Raw genomic sequence first — 16217 nt, forward strand, 5'->3', positions numbered from 1 at the left:
CTGGTCCGGAATCCAATGGAATGGTGCACGTCAACTGCAGCTGCTTGTGAGAAGTAAAAGGTGGGGGGGATGAACTGGTGCTGCCACGCCTGACACTGGAGACACAAATCGAGGTATCGATGTGGGGCATGTCCCAAGTGACACCGACGGCAGCGGGGAGCCTGGCAAGCTCAGCAGCCCAGGCCGTCGATCTGTCACCCTATTGGTTCGCGCCCTCGACCAATCAAAGATATCGTAGAACGGGTCCATCGGAAAGGCACTTACTTTAACCGAAAAAGCGCCGACTACAGGATTAGGTCTTGAAAGCCCTGCCAAATTTCGACCGTGGAATGAATTCGCGATACCATATTGACTGCTCCTTCGTTAATCACACTCACCATCCGCGAAGTCAACCTCCAGTCGCAAACACCCCCCTCCAAATCAGTCACAATGTCGACCGCCGAGCTCGCTTCTTCCTACGCGGCCCTCATCCTCGCCGATGATGGCGTCGAGATCACTGTGCGTCGCCCCGAAAACACACAAACCCCGCCGCGAAAAATGACACAAGACCAAATATATTTCGACGCGAACGAAGACTAACGATGGTGGTGTTTCCTAGGCCGACAAGCTCCAGACCCTGATCAAGGCTGCCAAGATTGAGGACGTCGAGCCCATCTGGACCTCTCTGTTCGCCAAGGTACGACACGACAACTCTTTCCCCCTACCGATCGACGAGGAACTTGGAAGGCTGATTTGAGGAAAAAACAGGCTCTTGAGGGCAAGGACGTCAAGGACCTGCTCTCCAACGTCGGTTCTGGTGGTGGCGCTGCCGCCCCCGCTGCCGGCGGTGCTGCCGCCGCTGGCGGTGCCGCCGAGGCTGCCGCTGAGGAGGCGCCGAAGGAGGAGGGTATGTTTCGATCCAATCCTCAACCAGGTCCGCTGTGTACTAACACCCAGCCACAGAGAAGGAGGAGTCCGACGACGACATGGGATTCGGTCTCTTCGACTAAGCGATTTCTTCGACGTTTTCCTTCCCTTTGTAACTTCAACTGCATGGATCCGGGGGTTCTACGATTCGCGCGATCATAAAGGATTGGGTGGAGGCACGATATCCTGCTGCCTGGACAGAGTAGCTCTCATACGATAATGTGAAGACGCTCTCTACGCGGAGTTCACTGGACATCCTCAAAAAATGAAAGTGGAATTTGGCATGCTTTGAACATACCGGGACATATGCGCGGCGCCTCTTGACAGAGGGAGTCGCGTACGTCGACATGATACACCAGCTTAGCTTGAGCAGGAATGGCTTATGATTCAACATTCGGTGTCTTGCCCATCGTGACTCTTGATCACTCTTGGTTCCTGTTCTCGCAACATCGCCGACATTGAGGTTTGACACGATTCCTAGATCATCGCGGTGGCATCCGCGTCTACGAATGGAGATCACCTTGAGGGATCAATAGTCGGGAACGAGCACGACGTTACTCGATTCGAGTCTTGATGTTTGGACCCACGCAATCATGTATATCTGCTTCAAATCAAGACCGCCCAAGAACTTAACCTCTGCGCTCCGACTTAAGCGGTTGCCCTAAGTCAAGACAAGTCGCATTTGCCAATCAAATGGGGCTTGTTCCATGCGGAATCCCAACAAGGCCCAATCATTGCTTCTTCGCGATATTATCAATCCCCGAGGGGGCAGTCTGTATGGTCGTCCCTCGTCATAGAAGGAGCAACCAGACTCGGATCCATGAGAGATGACATTGCTAGGCACGAATGTCAATCTCGTGGGCCAGATTTGTAGCTCATGTCGATTCTTGATTCTCATGACGCACTGCCACTGTCACATCTTTTCATCTAATTTCTACATTCCCAACGCCAGTCCATGCAGCCCTTTACTTCCTGCTCGTTATTTGCAAACGACACACTCATTTGACAATGAGAACGGCGCTAGGGGTAAGGCCAGCCTCCTTCAAAGTCTTACTCAAATCCATGTGACCCTCAAACGTCTTCCTAGGGAACGTGGTTGAGAAGCTCGTAACCTCCAAGCCATTCTCGGACTGGAGCATCTGGGCCACTTCGAAGAGGGTAGTCTCGGAGGGAAGAGTCTTCATGATGTTACCACCCGACGTCTGCAACCTCAAGCGAGCCTCGTTATGGTTTGCGGTGGCCTTCGGTATGGAGGGTGCGGCGACGGGACCAGACTCAGGGGCTCTGCCTTCTCTTGCCGCCTTGGTCTCCTCTGCCTTGCGGCGACGCTCCTCCTTATCGGCCTCAATCTTAGCCTTAATGCGGCGCTTCGCCTCTAGATCGTCCTGCTTCTCCTGGCGCTTCCTGGCTACCTCTTTGAGCTGCTCCTTACGCTGCAACTCTTCCTTGGCTTCTTGGGTTTCCTTGGTCGCTTTCATGCGAATTTTCTCGTTGCGCCTGGCCTCCTCCTTGTCCAGAACGGCCTGTTTCGCCTTCTTCTCCTTAAGTTGCTCGCGCAGCTCGGCGAGCTTGGCCTTCTTCTGGTCGTCCGTCAAGGGAGCGATCTCCTCCGTTGACTCCGAGAAATCGGTATGGTCCCTATTATATGTCAGTGCATGAGCCTAGAACGAAGCAGGTGAACCCATCTGTAGTCACTGAGAGATGCCACGAAGCTAGAAACAGGTTTGGGGGATGGTGCACAGAGAGCGAGAATAATAAGGGGAAAACGGGAGAACCTACGTCTTCGTCGCATGGTAAGAGGCAGTATCCTGCGATCTGAAGCGCTTGCCACACTCGTTGCAAACAAGCGACTTTGCGGTGGCGCCACTCTCGAGAGCATCGATGTTGGCCTGTACTTCCCCTGCGTCATCGTCCTCGTCGTCTTTGGCGGCGGTGCTGGCAGCGGCAGTAAGCTCAGCGAGAGGCTTGTCCTGGTTCGCCTCAAGCCACTCAAGAGCTCCGTTCACTGTGAGGGTTGTCAATGAAGCTGTTCTCAGAGAAGCGATTGGTAACATGTCATAGAACTAACGGTTGCCTGTCTTTTTGACTGCGAGCTCAGCTCGGGCCTTCTCGAAGCCCATGTCGAGCAGCTGGTCAAGATCGGACTGGGCCATCTTCAGTGGTGGTGGTGGTTGCTGGTGCAGGCAGTTTCGATGAAAACCGACGATCTGGCAAGCTCGTGAGCACAGGTGGTACGCGTGCTGAAGGAGACTGTGTATTGCAGTATTTATTTCCGATGTGGTTAATCGGATTCGGGTGCGTCTGTGAACAAACGTCGGTTTATTGAAGCCAAATTCGCAGAATGTGAGGGAAGCATTGGTCTGAGTCGCTGTTTCCGTTTGCGAGACGTCATCTGCAGGTGCCTTCTCCGAACTATGGACGGATAGAGGGGTTGTTTCCATACAGTGGCTGGAGTGCGCGGGAGGGACCGACAACACGGACAATGGGCCTCTCATCCTGCTATACCAGGTACCTTGCCTCTCGTTTCTGACTAATACAAGTACACTTGATCTTCCAGCTCTATTATTGACCCTTTCGCATTCTTCTGGCAGTCTGCCTCTCCATTGTCCAGCTCTTCCAAATCTCTGTGCTCTACAGAGAGAAGCAGTTGTGCCTACCTAGTTCGGCCATTCGCCCGTGTAGTCCCTGGCAGTCATCTCGTGTAGAGTACTTTTCCACCTCGGGGGCCACGAGGAAGTGGTCCCTCAAATTCCAATCTAGTGGACAAACGCACCCCCCGAGCCGGATTAACCCCCTGTTCCTTGAGCACTTTGCTAGTGGAGGGCCCCAGCACGCAGCTCCGATTGACTGCCCGCTAGTGGCTAGAGTGTGCACCTTAATGAAACCTGGCCTGGACTCCTAGGCAAGATTGCTCAGAGGTTGACTGCGTGCGCATCCATCCTCCTATTCCAATCAAGTCCAGCCCGGGTCTTGCTGCAGTTGGTTACGGTGGTGCGTATTACGTCGTAGGCTCCTACGTGCAAAACACCTGCTTTAACCCTGTCTTCCTTCCTTTCCGTCCTTCCTTCCATTCGAGCACTTTCCGAAACCCTGACCTTGCCTTTACCTATCCTACAAACCAGCGCCTTTTCTAATATCGCCCCGCGCGCAACCGTCCTTCGACACTTTTCTCCCCTAACCCTCCGCTCGCAAAATCTCTTTTCCTTTCTGCTTAGGCCGAGGCCTGCGTTGAATGCGCCGAGACCGTCTTGTCTCTTTACCTTTAGCCTAAGATCTCGTATCGCCCTCCTAAGCCCCCTCTCCACAACTTCCGCCATGTCTGTCGATATCGAGCCCGCCGAGCTGAGCTTCCGACGTGAGTTGGACCTTTGCGCGATCACCTTTACTGCCTCGTACTCACATTTCCTCCTCTTTTAGGGCCCTTCACTGTCGAAGTAGCTCAGATCCTCCGAATCAAGAACCCAAACCAGTCCCCTATCGCTTTCAAGGTGCGTCACCTCCCTGTTCCTCAGGTGTCACGTCACTCTCCGCTCACCAGGCATGCGACCAGGTTAAAACCACCGCTCCGAAGCAGTACGATCCCCTGCATTCCCTGCGGCCCCTCGTAAGCGACTGACGGCATCTCAGGTACTGTGTTCGCCCCAACTCGGGTCGTGTCGAGCCTGGACAAGATGTAGAGGTTACCGGTATGCAGCTCGCAATTGCCAGGTGTTCACATGCAACTGACCGCGACAAGTTCTCCTTCAGGCCATGAAGCAGGAGCCGCCTCTCGACACCAAGTGCCGCGACAAGTTTCTCGTCCAGTCCGTCCCCATCACCGCTGACAAGGAGTTCGCAAGTATTGCCAACATTGTGAGAGCATACCCCATGGCAACGTCCGAAATAGTGGCGCCTAGGCTAACCAAGCCCGGTAAACAGCTCGACCAAACCGACAAGTCTTCCGTCATTGAGAGAAAGATTCGCGTCAATTGGCTTACCGCCGAGGACCAATCCAGTGCCTCCGGTGTAGCCTCCACCCCGAACCGACACTCTGTCGTGAACGGCGTATGTCTTGACTGTCTTCTCCGATCAATGACACATACCTATACTAATAATTATAGGACCACACTCCCGATGTCTCGCATGTCTATTCATCCCCCGGTCCAGAGGCCGATGGTTCCGGTAGTCCCGGTGCTTCGACTGCACGCCCTTCGACTTCCGATGCAAAGGCCGATGGCGTTTCTGAGAAGGCTCAGTCAACAGTTAGCGCTGCGAGTCACGTTGTCGCCAACACCGCTCAGGCCACCTACGACGAGCTGAAGCAGAAACTTTCCCAGGCAGAGGCCAAAATCGCCAGCCTGCAGGACAACAGCGGGCTGCGTCAACGTGTCAAGACAGAGAGCGAGAAGCTTCCCAGCACCCAAGAAGCTGCCGCGGCGATAAGACAGGGAGTTGACGGAGTCTCAGTGCAGGTGGTTGCCATCCTGTGTCTACTCAGCTTCTTGCTTGCCTACTTCTTCTTTTGATTTCGGAATTCCATAACAATTCCCTTTTCTACGAGATTTTCACCGGAGGATTTATGAAGGAAAGCTGTTTGGCACAGAGGTGTACAGCATTGCTGCCATCACTCTGTATGCTAATAGAGAACAGCATAGTGAGTGGGTATTTTGACGGTGATGTTTGTGGCGGATGGAGAGCATCCATCAACAACAGCATCGGTTTGACATGGGATGGGGTCGCAATCACACATGTAACCATACGGATTCTATTCTCTTTGTCGTAACGGTCCGGCGTCCTGGACGCGAAGTAGTTGATTTCAGAAACTGATCTCATAATTTTGCCCTATCCCTCTGATTTTGGCCTTGGGCCGTGCTGAGTTACATGTTTCTTGGTCTGATTTACATTTGTTCATATTCCGGATGCGCCAACATCCAATTTACCATCCACGTATTTGATGATACAAGCTCCATTATGGTATTACTTTTGGTGCAGAAGAGATACGCGCACAACGAGATGTTGGCTTTTTCCCTATCGTCTCACACACATTACATTGAAGGTTTCTGGACACTCGGCGCAGCAGTGTCAAGTCTTACACAACTTGATGTCCAACAAGCACTCCAACTCTATGTTTGTTCGTAATTTGCGGTAGCTGGGTATCCCGAGAACCCCCCCTCTCGACAAAGGTACGCCATTTGAAGCCTTGCCTATCGCGTCCCCGAAGTATTATTACAAAGTTCCCATGTTGACTTGTTCCATATCAATAGGGTTATGTCGTGAGGAACATCCGTTCATGAAAACTGGAGAGAGGAAAAAAACACCTATAAAAACGGCATTACTTTTCATGCAGATGCTACTCGTTTTCTTTAACACTCAAACCTCCTACTTTCTTTTGGTCTTTTGATCTTGCAAAAAAAGAAGAGAAAATCAAACCTTCAAATTAAAATCAACCCCAAACCGTTTGCCAACTTCAGGCCTCGATTTCCTCGCGCGTCCACTTCGTGCCACCGCCGACAATGCGCCCGCCCTGCTTCCTCTTGACACGAGAGGTGATACCGACGTTCTTGTCGAGGATGAAGCGCCAGATGACGTAGGTCCAGCTCTCGTGACGGGGCAGGTCCTCGTAGAACTCCTTTGCAACCTCGCGCAGCTTGGGCAGCCGGGTCCAAGGGACGGCGGGGAAGTCGTGATGCTCGTTATGCAGGCCAACGTTGTAAGTGAGGAAGTTGAGGGGGCCGTAATAGGAGAAGGTCTCAGGAACGGGGATGTTGTTAGCAGCGTCTCGGGCGCCGGCGGGGACGGTCTCGTAGACGTAGTGCTCTGCGATGAAGTGGCCAGCTAGCGGGTGCAGGGAGCCGGCGAGGAAGGAGGAAAGGAGGAGGTAGAGAACGGCATTGCTGCCGAGGGTGGTGAACAGGGCGTAATCGAAGACGAGCTGGACGGCAATGTTTACGTAGTGGACCCAGGTGAAGGCAACGCTGTAGACAAGGGTCGGACGGATGGCGTAGAAGAAGATCTGAAAGGTGCAGAAGAAGGCCTTGCCAAGGATTGAGTCGAAGAGGACAACCTCGATGGCGGTGGGGAGGTCGGTGTCGAGGCCGTCAACGCCGAGAGACTTGTGGTGGGTAAGGTGGTAGGGGCGGAAAGAGGCGCTGTACGGGACAGCGATGGGGAGGTTGGCGAAGATTGCGAAGAGGCGATTGGCGAGCGGGGAGCGGAAAGCGAGGTTGTGGGAGATTTCGTGGATGGCGAGGAAGAGGTTCTGGTTGGCCGTGGCGCCGAAGACGTAGGCGACAAGCCAGAACTTCCAAGAGAAGAAGGACGTCTCGCTAAGATACCAGGCCCAGAAAATCTGCACCGCAACGACACCGGCGACAACGTACTTCGTTAGGGGCTCGGGACCGCAGAGCTTTGTGACCTGTCGGAGGGGTGGGTTTGTTAGTCATCTGTGGATGCTGTGACGAGCCATCGGCCTCGATGGGAGCTGTTGCGCGAAAGGGGTTTATGAGCAGACGTACCTCGGGGTGAGCCTTGATGATGGCTAGGCGGCGAGTCCGGTGCGGCTCCTCGGTGTAGGTCCAGAAGAAGTCCTTCTCGGCGGACAGCGCATCGGTCGTCAGCTTACCGGCGGCGACGCCATCGGCGGGAGGCGCGGCGGCGGCGGACTTGCGCTTGGACGGCTTCGTCACGGTCGCAGCGGCGGATGAAGCCATTGTTGCGGGTTCCTCTTTGGGGGGAGGGAGTATTCGTTCGTGCGAGTGTTCCTGTGGTGCGCGTTTGGGAGAGAAAGAATGAGACGGCCCTTGTAGTTCCAAGAAAAGGAGGAAATATATCTGTCCTGACTGAGAGCGAAGGGACGAAGGTCAAACGAAGGACATTCAGCTGCTCTGGGTCGTTGTTGTATGCAGAGACAACAATCAAACGGGAAACGAGTGCCCACGGAAGGAATGAGAGTTTTGACCCTGAGCGCCTTTTCTGCAGATAGGATTGTTGTGTATTTCCACTTCGGCGCGCGCAAACGAATCGAGTGTTGTCGGGAGGAAAATCATGCCTCGAAAATGGCAAATCTCCTGATTGCGGGCTGTTTAGGGGTCGGGGGGCGTGGGGGGGTTGAGTTGGCACCAGGGATGGGAGGACGAAGGGGTTTCGACACTAAAAGCGGTGTAAAGATGCCTGCTTTTTCACACTATAGAGGTTCGCAGCCTGTGGCGTAGCGGGTATTAGTGGGGGAGGAGGAGTGAAAGAAGACCCTTTGCCCCGCTGTGGCCAATCGTTCAGGCACGAGCAATTTGCGTTTCTGGTCGCACCAAGATAGGTAAACTAACAGACTGTCAATCAGCCAGGGATGATGATTTTGGTGCAAAAACTTTCCGGGCTGGATTTTTATTTCTTGGGACAATGAGGGGGAAGGAATCGGGGAAGTTCTAGAATCCCCCACTCTTTCCCCCAATCCAGCGTTGTATGCTTCGCATTAAGCTTCTCACTCAAGATGGAGCACAGCTCATCCTATGGTAATATACAATGCACATACACTACATAGATATGTATGCATGTATGTATGTACATGTACATCGCCAAGGCTCTCTTGGGTATCACTGCGTGCTAATCATCGTTTTTGTCGCCAAAGGGTGACATCGCAGCCCGTCGTCTGACGGGCCCTAGACTTCGAACATTGCGCGTCGGAGCTAGAGCAGCTCTGAGGTTTGCGAGCTCATTGGGATGGCAATGGCGTCCCGGGGTTTTTTAAGCTCCATGCATCGCCTTTTGGATTTTCCCGACGCGTGGTCTGAGGGTATTGGCCATTGTGAAAGGCCGCGTTTAGGAAGATATCGTCATCCTCGTGCCGGCTTCTGCGTTTCTTCATCCCGGTTTGCTGCGTTCAGGAGGGCCATGTGAGGGCGGGTCGTTAGAGACATATTGCACTTTAATGTGCACGTCGTTACGTTGGCACGTCGGATTGGACAGTGGATTTACCCGCCATATTGATCTACCACAACCACAATACATCGAGTAAGCTTTCGGAAGGCTATGGACCGCAAAAAGGAGACTTTGGCGCCGTCAGAGGTTGTTTATGAAGTGCTATATCAGCGAGCGGTTCTCCAGGAGCTCCAGTGCCTAGACACTTCGTGGTTGGTTTCTGTACTTTGCCTTTACCCTCAACGCAACATTTCAACATGCGCGTTCTCGTCCTATTCCCGGCCCTCCTGGCCTCTTTGGCAGGCACAGCGTTGGCCAAGCCCGAACTTATCAGGAGCGTGAGCAGTCCCATCTATCACCTATACCTCCAGTCGTACCCCGAGGACACGTCGATCCCTGTCCTGGGTCCCGAGGCGTCAGCAGAGTACTTCAATATCGCTGGGACCATCCAGAGCGTCAACTCGAGTTTTTACCTGGGCATCAAGAGCGATGCGACGTCGTACAAGTCGCTCCTGTTCAGCAAGGACTCTGTCGATGCGTGGGGGCTTGAGGGGGACACCATCATGACCAAGCAGGGCAGCAGCTGGGGGCGCCGTATGTGACCCGTCCATACTGTCATGTCAATACCGCAGATATGCTGACGATCATAAGCAGAGCTCAACTTCCTGGCATGTGAGTTGGAGGACACGAGCTACTGGCAACTGTATCTCCAGACGGGGAGCGACATGCCCACCGGCAGGAATTGCAGCAACTACCAGACGATCCATCTGCCATGCCTCTGCTAGATGGCGCACAGCCGAGGTCACCTGCTGCCGGGAAGAAGAACATCTGGACGGGCGTTGGCCTGTTTGTAATGGTTAACGACGTTGCATCCGCATGCGTTGAATCAACTACCCATGTATATTGTGGCTAGAAGTGATAGTGACATACGCCATTACCCATCGTATTTCTCGCGATTACTCCTTGTATCCAAATACTCACTCCCTTAAGGGATATAGAATAATACCTACTTTGAGATTTGCGAAATCGGAGCAAGTTCCGGCGACTCTTTGGACCGCTTTGGCTCCTTTCTTGCTATGCCTGGTGGAAATCGCGGGCGTCAGAAGAGCATCTTCAGTACTTCGAAGGTGCCCGACCCCAACAATTCCATGGCTCCTATACTCAATCTTGGAGAGACTTTGGCCCAGGACATTCCCAGCTAAGGGTATTTTGCGCACACAAAAGAGACCTTTGGCGCCATTATCGATACACCCGCATTTGCCGTCGACTTTTGAACGCGGCGTACAGAGGGGTTTCAGCATGTTCAGGTGACCTGCGGTGGCTGTTCAATCGTCATGTCCAAGGAGGGTTAGGTGAGGTTGAAGCAGAGACCATGTAGGGAGAGGCCCCATGATTGGCTGTCACATGCAGACAACTTGGAGAGAGCCCAACCCGTTAGATGGAGAAGCAGGGATGATATCAGATGGGTCTACGTAGTAGAATTGCACCAACACCGCGAGAAGTGGAGGCCGTAGTTTAGCTGCAGGGACGCCTGAGAGACTGCAACGCTGCAATAACGTGCTATAATGATTCCATCCAGGCGTTGCCGCCATTTGGCAAGACCAGATCCCATCAACGGATCCCCGAGCCCGATGTGTCGGTAAACTAGGCTGGAATTCGGGCATGAGGAGACTGCTGCGATGGGGGCACGCGACCTGAGAGCTGTTCTCTTCGCCCACCGAATTCAACTGCATTTTTTCAATTTTCCTTATTCCGTTTGCCTGTTCTGAATCTGCATGTGAGTTGCATGCAGCCCGGGTATGGCCTTGTTATGTCTCGCAGATCCCAGTCATTTGTTCCATAAGTATCAAGGCAGTACGGATACAGCATAGTAGTACCTCGAGGATTCGTCGCTTGTTCTCATTGTCTGCGAGGACGAAAGAAAGAAAGAAAGAAAGAAAGAGAGGAAACGGGGGGGATGAAGCTTTGACATCAGGTTGGCCTGAGAGCTGCAGCTTCACCGCTCACAAGCCCAAACAAAAGTGCTCACATAGGCATCTCCTCCCTCCACTCCCTTGGGGAATCTTTGTCTTTTAGCAGCCGCGCCACGTGAAGATAAGACCTAGGCGAGCAACCGCCTCGAACGATAAGCCTAAGCTCCAGTCCATGGGTCCGCTTCCTGCCACCTCGCCCAAAAATCTCCCAGTTGAATTTAATCGCCTGGGCCTCGCTCTCCCGACCGCCGCATCTGGATCTGACCTGGACCTTACCTACGCTCTTTCTTCTCACCCTCGCCAGTTCCTGGCATTCTTACACGAGAGCGATTTCTTCTACAACCTCTGCATCGTGTACGCCTCGACATCGACGACCTCGGCCGCCATTCTCGGCCGCTCAACCCAGTCCATCTGCCTTGCCCTGGGAGCAACCTTCGACACTCGGCCCTCTCGCTCACCATCGGCTTTCGTCTGCTCTCCCTCTCTCCACCTCCACCTCAGCCCGACCCTCTCGTGGACTGCGACAACTCCACGCCCAAACCTTCGTCGCTTTCCTCGACCGACCTCCACCAAGCCGCCTCGCCGTCCAAGGTGGCCGGCCATCGCCAGAAACAAACCCCTCTGTCGGCGCGGCTCCAGCAAGCCAGGTCGTCGCGCCGATGTGGTGGTTCCTCCGAATCGTCGCCAGTGCCATCTTCCTGCTGAGTATAGTGCTTTCCATACCCGTGGCCTTCGATGTCGGCGGCAGGGATAGTGGCCTGGCCTACAGTCTCGCCCTTTGCGTCTTCTACTTTGTCTACTCGGCCATCGCTGTCGTCACCCCTGCCGAATCGCGCGTCCGCTGGGCCATCTCCGTCATCCTTCGTCTCTCGCAGTGGGTCGTCATCCCGGGCCTGCTAATCTGGGCCCTCGGCCGTTTTGCCGTCGACGCCGGCGCTACCACCTGGGTCGAGCGGACGCTGCAAGGTCTCACGTCCTCCAAGTCGACGTCATGGGGCGAGTGGATGTTTGGCGAGGGCGGTGTTGTCGAGACCATTACCTTGGGTGGCTGGGATAAGACCCTGCGGTACTCGAGCCCTGTCTTCCAGCTTCTCGAGGGTTTCTGCACCCTGCTTGTCATTCAGGCCGCTGGACAAATCACAAAGTGGCTGGTCAACAGAGGACGAAGTGACACTTGGATCGTACGTCGAATCCCTTCCCTGCCCCCGACTCTTGTAAGACCCGAGCTGTCACCAACGACTTGGTGATACCAGGGCTGCGCGAGGTCTTTTCCCATGCACTTGTCCCAGAGACTTGCTAACCAACATTACAGATCATCCTGCTCGTTATTTCCGGCAGCGTGCTTGCGAGTGCCGTATACTTCCTCTGGCGTGTCGCTCACTTCCCTTACATTAACAACTCAGATGCGATTCTGATCGGCATCACCATGACTTCAGCCTTCTTCCTCTGCGCATACGGAATAGGCAGTGGCCGAGGAAATCCTGTCGAATCGTCCCTCCTCTTCGCATACGTTGTCCTTTGCGTCTACCAAATCTTCACCGACTACTTACCCTCCGAGTCCACTGAGGCGGACCAACACCAGTCGTCTCAACCTGACTTCCCGCCTCTGCCACCCATCATCATGGCATCGTACTCGACTCTCCTTCACATGCTCGGTTCCCTTCCTCACGCAGTTCACTCGTCTCTCAGTCTTCTCTACGCCGCTTTTCAGACCATCACCCCGTCCGTCATCATCTCGCTTGCTTTCCGACTCCTCGTCTTTTACTGCGCTACCCGCATCATCCCCGCGGTCCGCGAATCTGGAGCCAGGGCTCTTATGGATGAGCCGTCCCTTGAGGAGTCAGACGCAGCTAACTGGCTACTCGGAGTGATTACCTACTTTTCACCATCCATCCTTATCGCCATGTACACCAGCCTGCTCTTACAACATTTCTCGACCAACGACGGACCGGATGGTTGGACACTGAGAGGAGGTGATCCTGGTGGCAATGTCTGGCGCTGGACGAACGTGGCGGCCACAATGTCCCTGTACGCGGTTGAGCTCTACCTGGGCAACGAGGACCACGACGGTGGTTTGACAAATCATTGGAAGATGGATTAAGGCTGAGTTCATCCAGAAGCGGTCACAGATCTGCTTCGCGAGGGTGTGGGTGATAAGATAACCCCACACCCCAGTGAAATTTTAATGAGTGTATTCTGTTCAAGCAGGCCAACTAAAAACCGATTGATCAACGTACATAGGTCGTAATGACACGGGCTACGGGCACGGAAGGGGGGGTAGGAAAGGCACAGAAACATGGCGTTTGGGAGGGAAGTCTGCATGCTCGGATGGCGACTCTTTTGCTACGGATTCTGCTGGAGGGACTCAAGGGACTTTGACGAAGACAGCTCGAGATTGCTGCCACTGTCTGGGATTTTCCATATCACACTAGGAAACCCGTCCTTTAAATCAATGACCTTGGAAATCATTTCTCTCAGCGTTCCCTGTGCTGAAGTTTCTCTGCATAGCCAGTCCGCCAGGGTGATGCTTCAACTGGCTTATTTGAAACGGCTCAAAATCCAGCGCGCCTCTCCAGGTTGCTTTGAGCTTCTTCGCATTTAGGACGATGTCGGACTTCGGACGGTCTCTGAGTTGCTCGGTTATAAACGCCGCTCGCACCCACATTGACGGCACTCGAAATCTGACGCAGCTCTGTCTTTTCTGGGGCCCTCGGCAACTTCGGACCCGCAACTCACTTATACTCCGCTATCACTCACCCACTACCACGAACCTCAAGCCGATGTTATTAATCATCATCACTAGCTGCGTAACTCCTATTTAAGATCATAGAGTCAGGCGGATCGCGCAACCCTTGTTATTCTATTATACGAAAATCGGGGAGTATAGCACGTACTCAATATGGCGTCGACAAACAACCCAATGGGCACATCCACCCCGCCCCCAGACGTCTCCAAGATAACACTCCCCATGTCGGGCCTCCTCTGCGACGTCTATGGCCTCGAGGAGCTTGTTAGGCGGCGGGCGTCGACCGTCTCGTGCCTGTGGCTGCATCACCCACGCCTGCGCGCCAAGGAGGACATGGGAGACTTCGCGAGCCGGGTCATCGCGCGGTGGGAAGAGACATTGTCGTCGTCGTCCGCGGCCGGGAACGGTGCTGGGAGCGTCGGTAGCAGCAGGGCACTCATCGCTGTGGCTTTTGACCAGCAGAACCACGGCACCAGGACCGTGAGCCCGACGGCGAGCGACTCGTGGCGCGAGGGCAACGCAACGCACGCACTTGACATGTGGGCAATGGTGTCGGGAATGGCGGGCGACACGACGGCACTGATCGACATCGTCGAGGGTTATCTGAAGCTGGAGCTCGCGCGGCGGGGCGCCGATGAGGAGTGGAAGATGGACCAGCACCTCGTGATGGGCGTGAGCCTCGGCGGGCACAGTGCGTGGCAGACGATGTTCAGGGAGGACAGGGTGTCGGCCGGGGTCATCATCATCGGATGTCCCGATTATATGGGTGAGTGCTGCATTCCCGCGATCGACCGACGATGTGATGTGTGTGAGCGTGTGTGTGTGTGAGATAGAGAGAGAGAGAGAGAGAGAGAGAGGAGAAAGCTGACAAGCTCGACGGACAAAGCACTTCTATCGGACCGCGCGAAGAAGTCCAACCTGAAGACCTTCTCCGCCGAGGATGACGGCGCCTCATTCCTCGGCAGCAGGGACTTCCCGCCCGGCCTGGTGGCGTCGTGTCTCCGGCACGACCCTAAGGGCATTCTCTTCGGCACCGGCGCCATCCCCGCGACCGCGGAGAGCGTTCCGGAGGATGAGAGGCGGCGCCTCCGCGGCGTGCTCAGCCGCCTCCGCGTCGGCGGCAAAAAGTTCCTTGTGTGCTCCGGCGCCGAGGACAAGCTGGTGCCGTACAAGATGTCGGAGCCGTTCATCGAATTCTTCGCGGGCGCGGCGGGGTCGTGGTACGCCGACGAGGGCATCACGATCAAGAACAACGTGTACGGGGGCGTCGGGCACGCCTTCAGCGAGATGATGGTGGAGGACTCGCTAACGTTCCTCGTTGACGCCGTCGCCGAGAAGGATGGCGGCTGCGGCGGTGAAGAGAGGAAGGCGAGGATTTGAGACGTCGCGGGTGACAGGCGTCATGGTCGAGGGGACCGACTGCTACATCCTGGGGAGGTTTGGGGGATTTACTCGTGTTATATGCCGTCTATTCCTAGAAATATACTAAGCCCACGGCCTCTTCGCATCTTCAACCAACGCCTCGTGCCCAGCCACGATCCTCGTGGCAACACCGCTCCTCGCCCTCTCCTCTTCGCTCGCGAATAACCTATCATCCAGGTCCCAGGGGTTCCTCGCCCTCCTCTTCCTGGCCAGGGTGGTGCCGATACCGTGCGGATCCTGCGCCCACTCGTCGACGGCGCGCTGCACGCCGGCGATGGCCCCCGCCTTGTCTCCGTCGCTTGCGCCAGTGGTTCTCTTGTCGTCTTCGTCATCGTCGGCAGCGGCAGCAGCAGTAGTACTAGCAGCCCGCATGCAAGGCGGGTCGATCCCAATGAAGTGCACCCTCTCGAGAGGGAAGCCGATGGCGGCGCAGTGGCCGTCGACGATGCGCGGCTTCTTGAAGGCGTGGCTGACGATCGTCAGGTTTTGCGGCCAAGAGGCGTAGAGGCGGCGGAAGAGGAGGAGGGAATGCAAGATGTTGTGGTACGAGTCCAGGGCAAGGGCGTCCATATGGATGCGGGACGTGAACAAAGTGGTGTCCGGGGAGGAGGGGAAGATGCCAAAATAGGCGTTGGCGGAGGCGAGATTGGCGTAGCTTTCCGCCTCCGAAAGGCGCGTCTCTTTACGTGTTGGTCCTCTGCGTGGTGGAGGCTGTCAGTGTCAACTATTTCTTGTCAAAAGCATACATGGTTGGGGACTACTGAAGCGACGTGGAGCGGCAACGTGGTGAACCAGTGCTCATGAGATGAGATGAGCGATTTTAAGCAGAGAAGCTTTGATAGCACAAGCCTGCCGGGGAGGCTCGGACTTACCCCGAAAACACGAGCACAGAAGCTGGGTCGTCCTGTAGCACCGCCAGTCCGGCCTTGATGTGGTCGATGAACGTTGGGGTCTCGCCGGTCTGGAAGCCGGCGATGAGCCACTCCGACTCGGCGCGGCCGTTTGTGGGGCCGCCGATCCAGATGCCGTGGCAGCACACGATTATGAGGTGCGTGGGGGCTGTCATGGCACAGTTCTATTGACGGCACGATCAAGGGTTTTTGAATGACTTTGTAGCAGTGTGCCTCGAAACCCGGGTGGCTGCTGCGTATTAGACTGGCTGTTGTGGAGCATGTGATGCTATGGCGGTGAGGAGGTAGTGTACTCCATCCATACCCTAGGTAGAAGGTGTCACAAATAGGTGATGAGCCATCACGAGTAGCGAGAGCAACCAATAT

At 55.0% G+C, this 16217-nt stretch overlaps 8 protein-coding genes across 8 annotated transcripts; 5 read left to right on the top strand and 3 right to left on the bottom strand.

Moving 5' to 3' along the window:
* Nucleotides 1-429: 429 nt before the first annotated feature.
* On the top strand, nt 430-989 carry LY79DRAFT_671845 (60s acidic ribosomal protein-domain-containing protein; the record flags this gene model as incomplete). Its single annotated transcript, XM_060563976.1, has 4 exons — nt 430-498; nt 599-676; nt 748-886; nt 943-989. The coding sequence occupies 4 exons, from the start codon at nt 430-432 to the stop codon at nt 987-989; spliced, it is 333 nt and encodes a 110-aa protein (XP_060411479.1).
* A 736-nt stretch (nt 990-1725) lies between these two features.
* LY79DRAFT_561677 (ubiquitin-related domain-containing protein) lies at nt 1726-3601 on the bottom strand. The gene is made up of 3 exons (XM_060558424.1): nt 2975-3601; nt 2686-2911; nt 1726-2544 (listed from the first exon to the last, which is right to left on the bottom strand). The coding sequence occupies exons 1-3, from the start codon at nt 3399-3401 to the stop codon at nt 1905-1907; spliced, it is 1293 nt and encodes a 430-aa protein (XP_060411480.1). The 5' UTR covers nt 3402-3601; the 3' UTR covers nt 1726-1904.
* A 620-nt stretch (nt 3602-4221) lies between these two features.
* Nucleotides 4222-5411, top strand: LY79DRAFT_520788 (MSP domain-containing protein; the record flags this gene model as incomplete). The annotated part of the gene is made up of 7 exons (XM_060555279.1): nt 4222-4261; nt 4324-4394; nt 4457-4479; nt 4534-4592; nt 4643-4758; nt 4843-4950; nt 5007-5411. 7 exons carry the CDS (start codon nt 4222-4224, stop codon nt 5409-5411), a joined length of 822 nt encoding a protein of 273 aa, XP_060411481.1.
* Nucleotides 5412-6352: 941 nt separating this feature from the next.
* LY79DRAFT_592238 (fatty acid desaturase) lies at nt 6353-7595 on the bottom strand (the record flags this gene model as incomplete). Its single annotated transcript, XM_060561393.1, has 2 exons — nt 6353-7300; nt 7401-7595. The coding sequence occupies 2 exons, from the start codon at nt 7593-7595 to the stop codon at nt 6353-6355; spliced, it is 1143 nt and encodes a 380-aa protein (XP_060411482.1).
* Nucleotides 7596-9056: 1461 nt separating this feature from the next.
* On the top strand, nt 9057-9584 carry LY79DRAFT_671849 (uncharacterized protein; the record flags this gene model as incomplete). Its single annotated transcript, XM_060563977.1, has 2 exons — nt 9057-9393; nt 9454-9584. 2 exons carry the CDS (start codon nt 9057-9059, stop codon nt 9582-9584), a joined length of 468 nt encoding a protein of 155 aa, XP_060411483.1.
* Nucleotides 9585-11332: 1748 nt separating this feature from the next.
* On the top strand, nt 11333-12971 carry LY79DRAFT_307444 (ICE2-domain-containing protein). The gene is made up of 2 exons (XM_060552313.1): nt 11333-11953; nt 12085-12971. The coding sequence occupies exons 1-2, from the start codon at nt 11432-11434 to the stop codon at nt 12871-12873; spliced, it is 1311 nt and encodes a 436-aa protein (XP_060411484.1). The 5' UTR covers nt 11333-11431; the 3' UTR covers nt 12874-12971.
* Nucleotides 12972-13523: 552 nt separating this feature from the next.
* Nucleotides 13524-14937, top strand: LY79DRAFT_307456 (uncharacterized protein). Its single transcript, XM_060552314.1, has 2 exons — nt 13524-14284; nt 14405-14937. The coding sequence occupies exons 1-2, from the start codon at nt 13672-13674 to the stop codon at nt 14896-14898; spliced, it is 1107 nt and encodes a 368-aa protein (XP_060411485.1). The 5' UTR covers nt 13524-13671; the 3' UTR covers nt 14899-14937.
* Nucleotides 14938-14963: 26 nt separating this feature from the next.
* On the bottom strand, nt 14964-16216 carry LY79DRAFT_561696 (DUF218 domain-containing protein). Its single transcript, XM_060558425.1, has 2 exons — nt 15813-16216; nt 14964-15637 (listed from the first exon to the last, which is right to left on the bottom strand). Exons 1-2 carry the CDS (start codon nt 16004-16006, stop codon nt 15004-15006), a joined length of 828 nt encoding a protein of 275 aa, XP_060411486.1. The 5' UTR covers nt 16007-16216; the 3' UTR covers nt 14964-15003.
* Between the last annotated feature and the right edge of the window lies 1 nt (nt 16217).

Source organism: Colletotrichum navitas (assembly GCF_030913465.1).
Source record: "Colletotrichum navitas strain CBS 125086 chromosome Unknown LY79scaffold_55, whole genome shotgun sequence".
In the NCBI taxonomy this organism is placed as follows: Eukaryota; Fungi; Ascomycota; class Sordariomycetes; order Glomerellales; family Glomerellaceae; genus Colletotrichum; species Colletotrichum navitas.

Excerpts from the sequence above, each read along its gene's own strand:
- LY79DRAFT_561677 (XM_060558424.1), bottom strand. The coding sequence starts at position 3,401 with ATGAGAGGCCCATTGTCCGTGTTGTCGGTCCCTCCCGCGCACTCCAGC. Across the intron at positions 2,912-2,974 it reads AGTCAAAAAGACAGGCAACC|TGAACGGAGCTCTTGAGTGG; the intron begins GTTAGTTCTATG and ends CAACCCTCACAG. Across the intron at positions 2,545-2,685 it reads TCTTACCATGCGACGAAGAC|GGACCATACCGATTTCTCGG; the intron begins GTAGGTTCTCCC and ends GACATATAATAG.
- LY79DRAFT_307444 (XM_060552313.1), top strand. The coding sequence starts at position 11,432 with ATGTGGTGGTTCCTCCGAATCGTCGCCAGTGCCATCTTCCTGCTGAGT. Across the intron at positions 11,954-12,084 it reads GACGAAGTGACACTTGGATC|ATCATCCTGCTCGTTATTTC; the intron begins GTACGTCGAATC and ends CCAACATTACAG.
- LY79DRAFT_307456 (XM_060552314.1), top strand. The coding sequence starts at position 13,672 with ATGGCGTCGACAAACAACCCAATGGGCACATCCACCCCGCCCCCAGAC. Across the intron at positions 14,285-14,404 it reads CGGATGTCCCGATTATATGG|CACTTCTATCGGACCGCGCG; the intron begins GTGAGTGCTGCA and ends CGACGGACAAAG.
- LY79DRAFT_561696 (XM_060558425.1), bottom strand. The coding sequence starts at position 16,006 with ATGACAGCCCCCACGCACCTCATAATCGTGTGCTGCCACGGCATCTGG. Across the intron at positions 15,638-15,812 it reads TCTGTGCTCGTGTTTTCGGG|AGGACCAACACGTAAAGAGA; the intron begins GTAAGTCCGAGC and ends TCCACCACGCAG.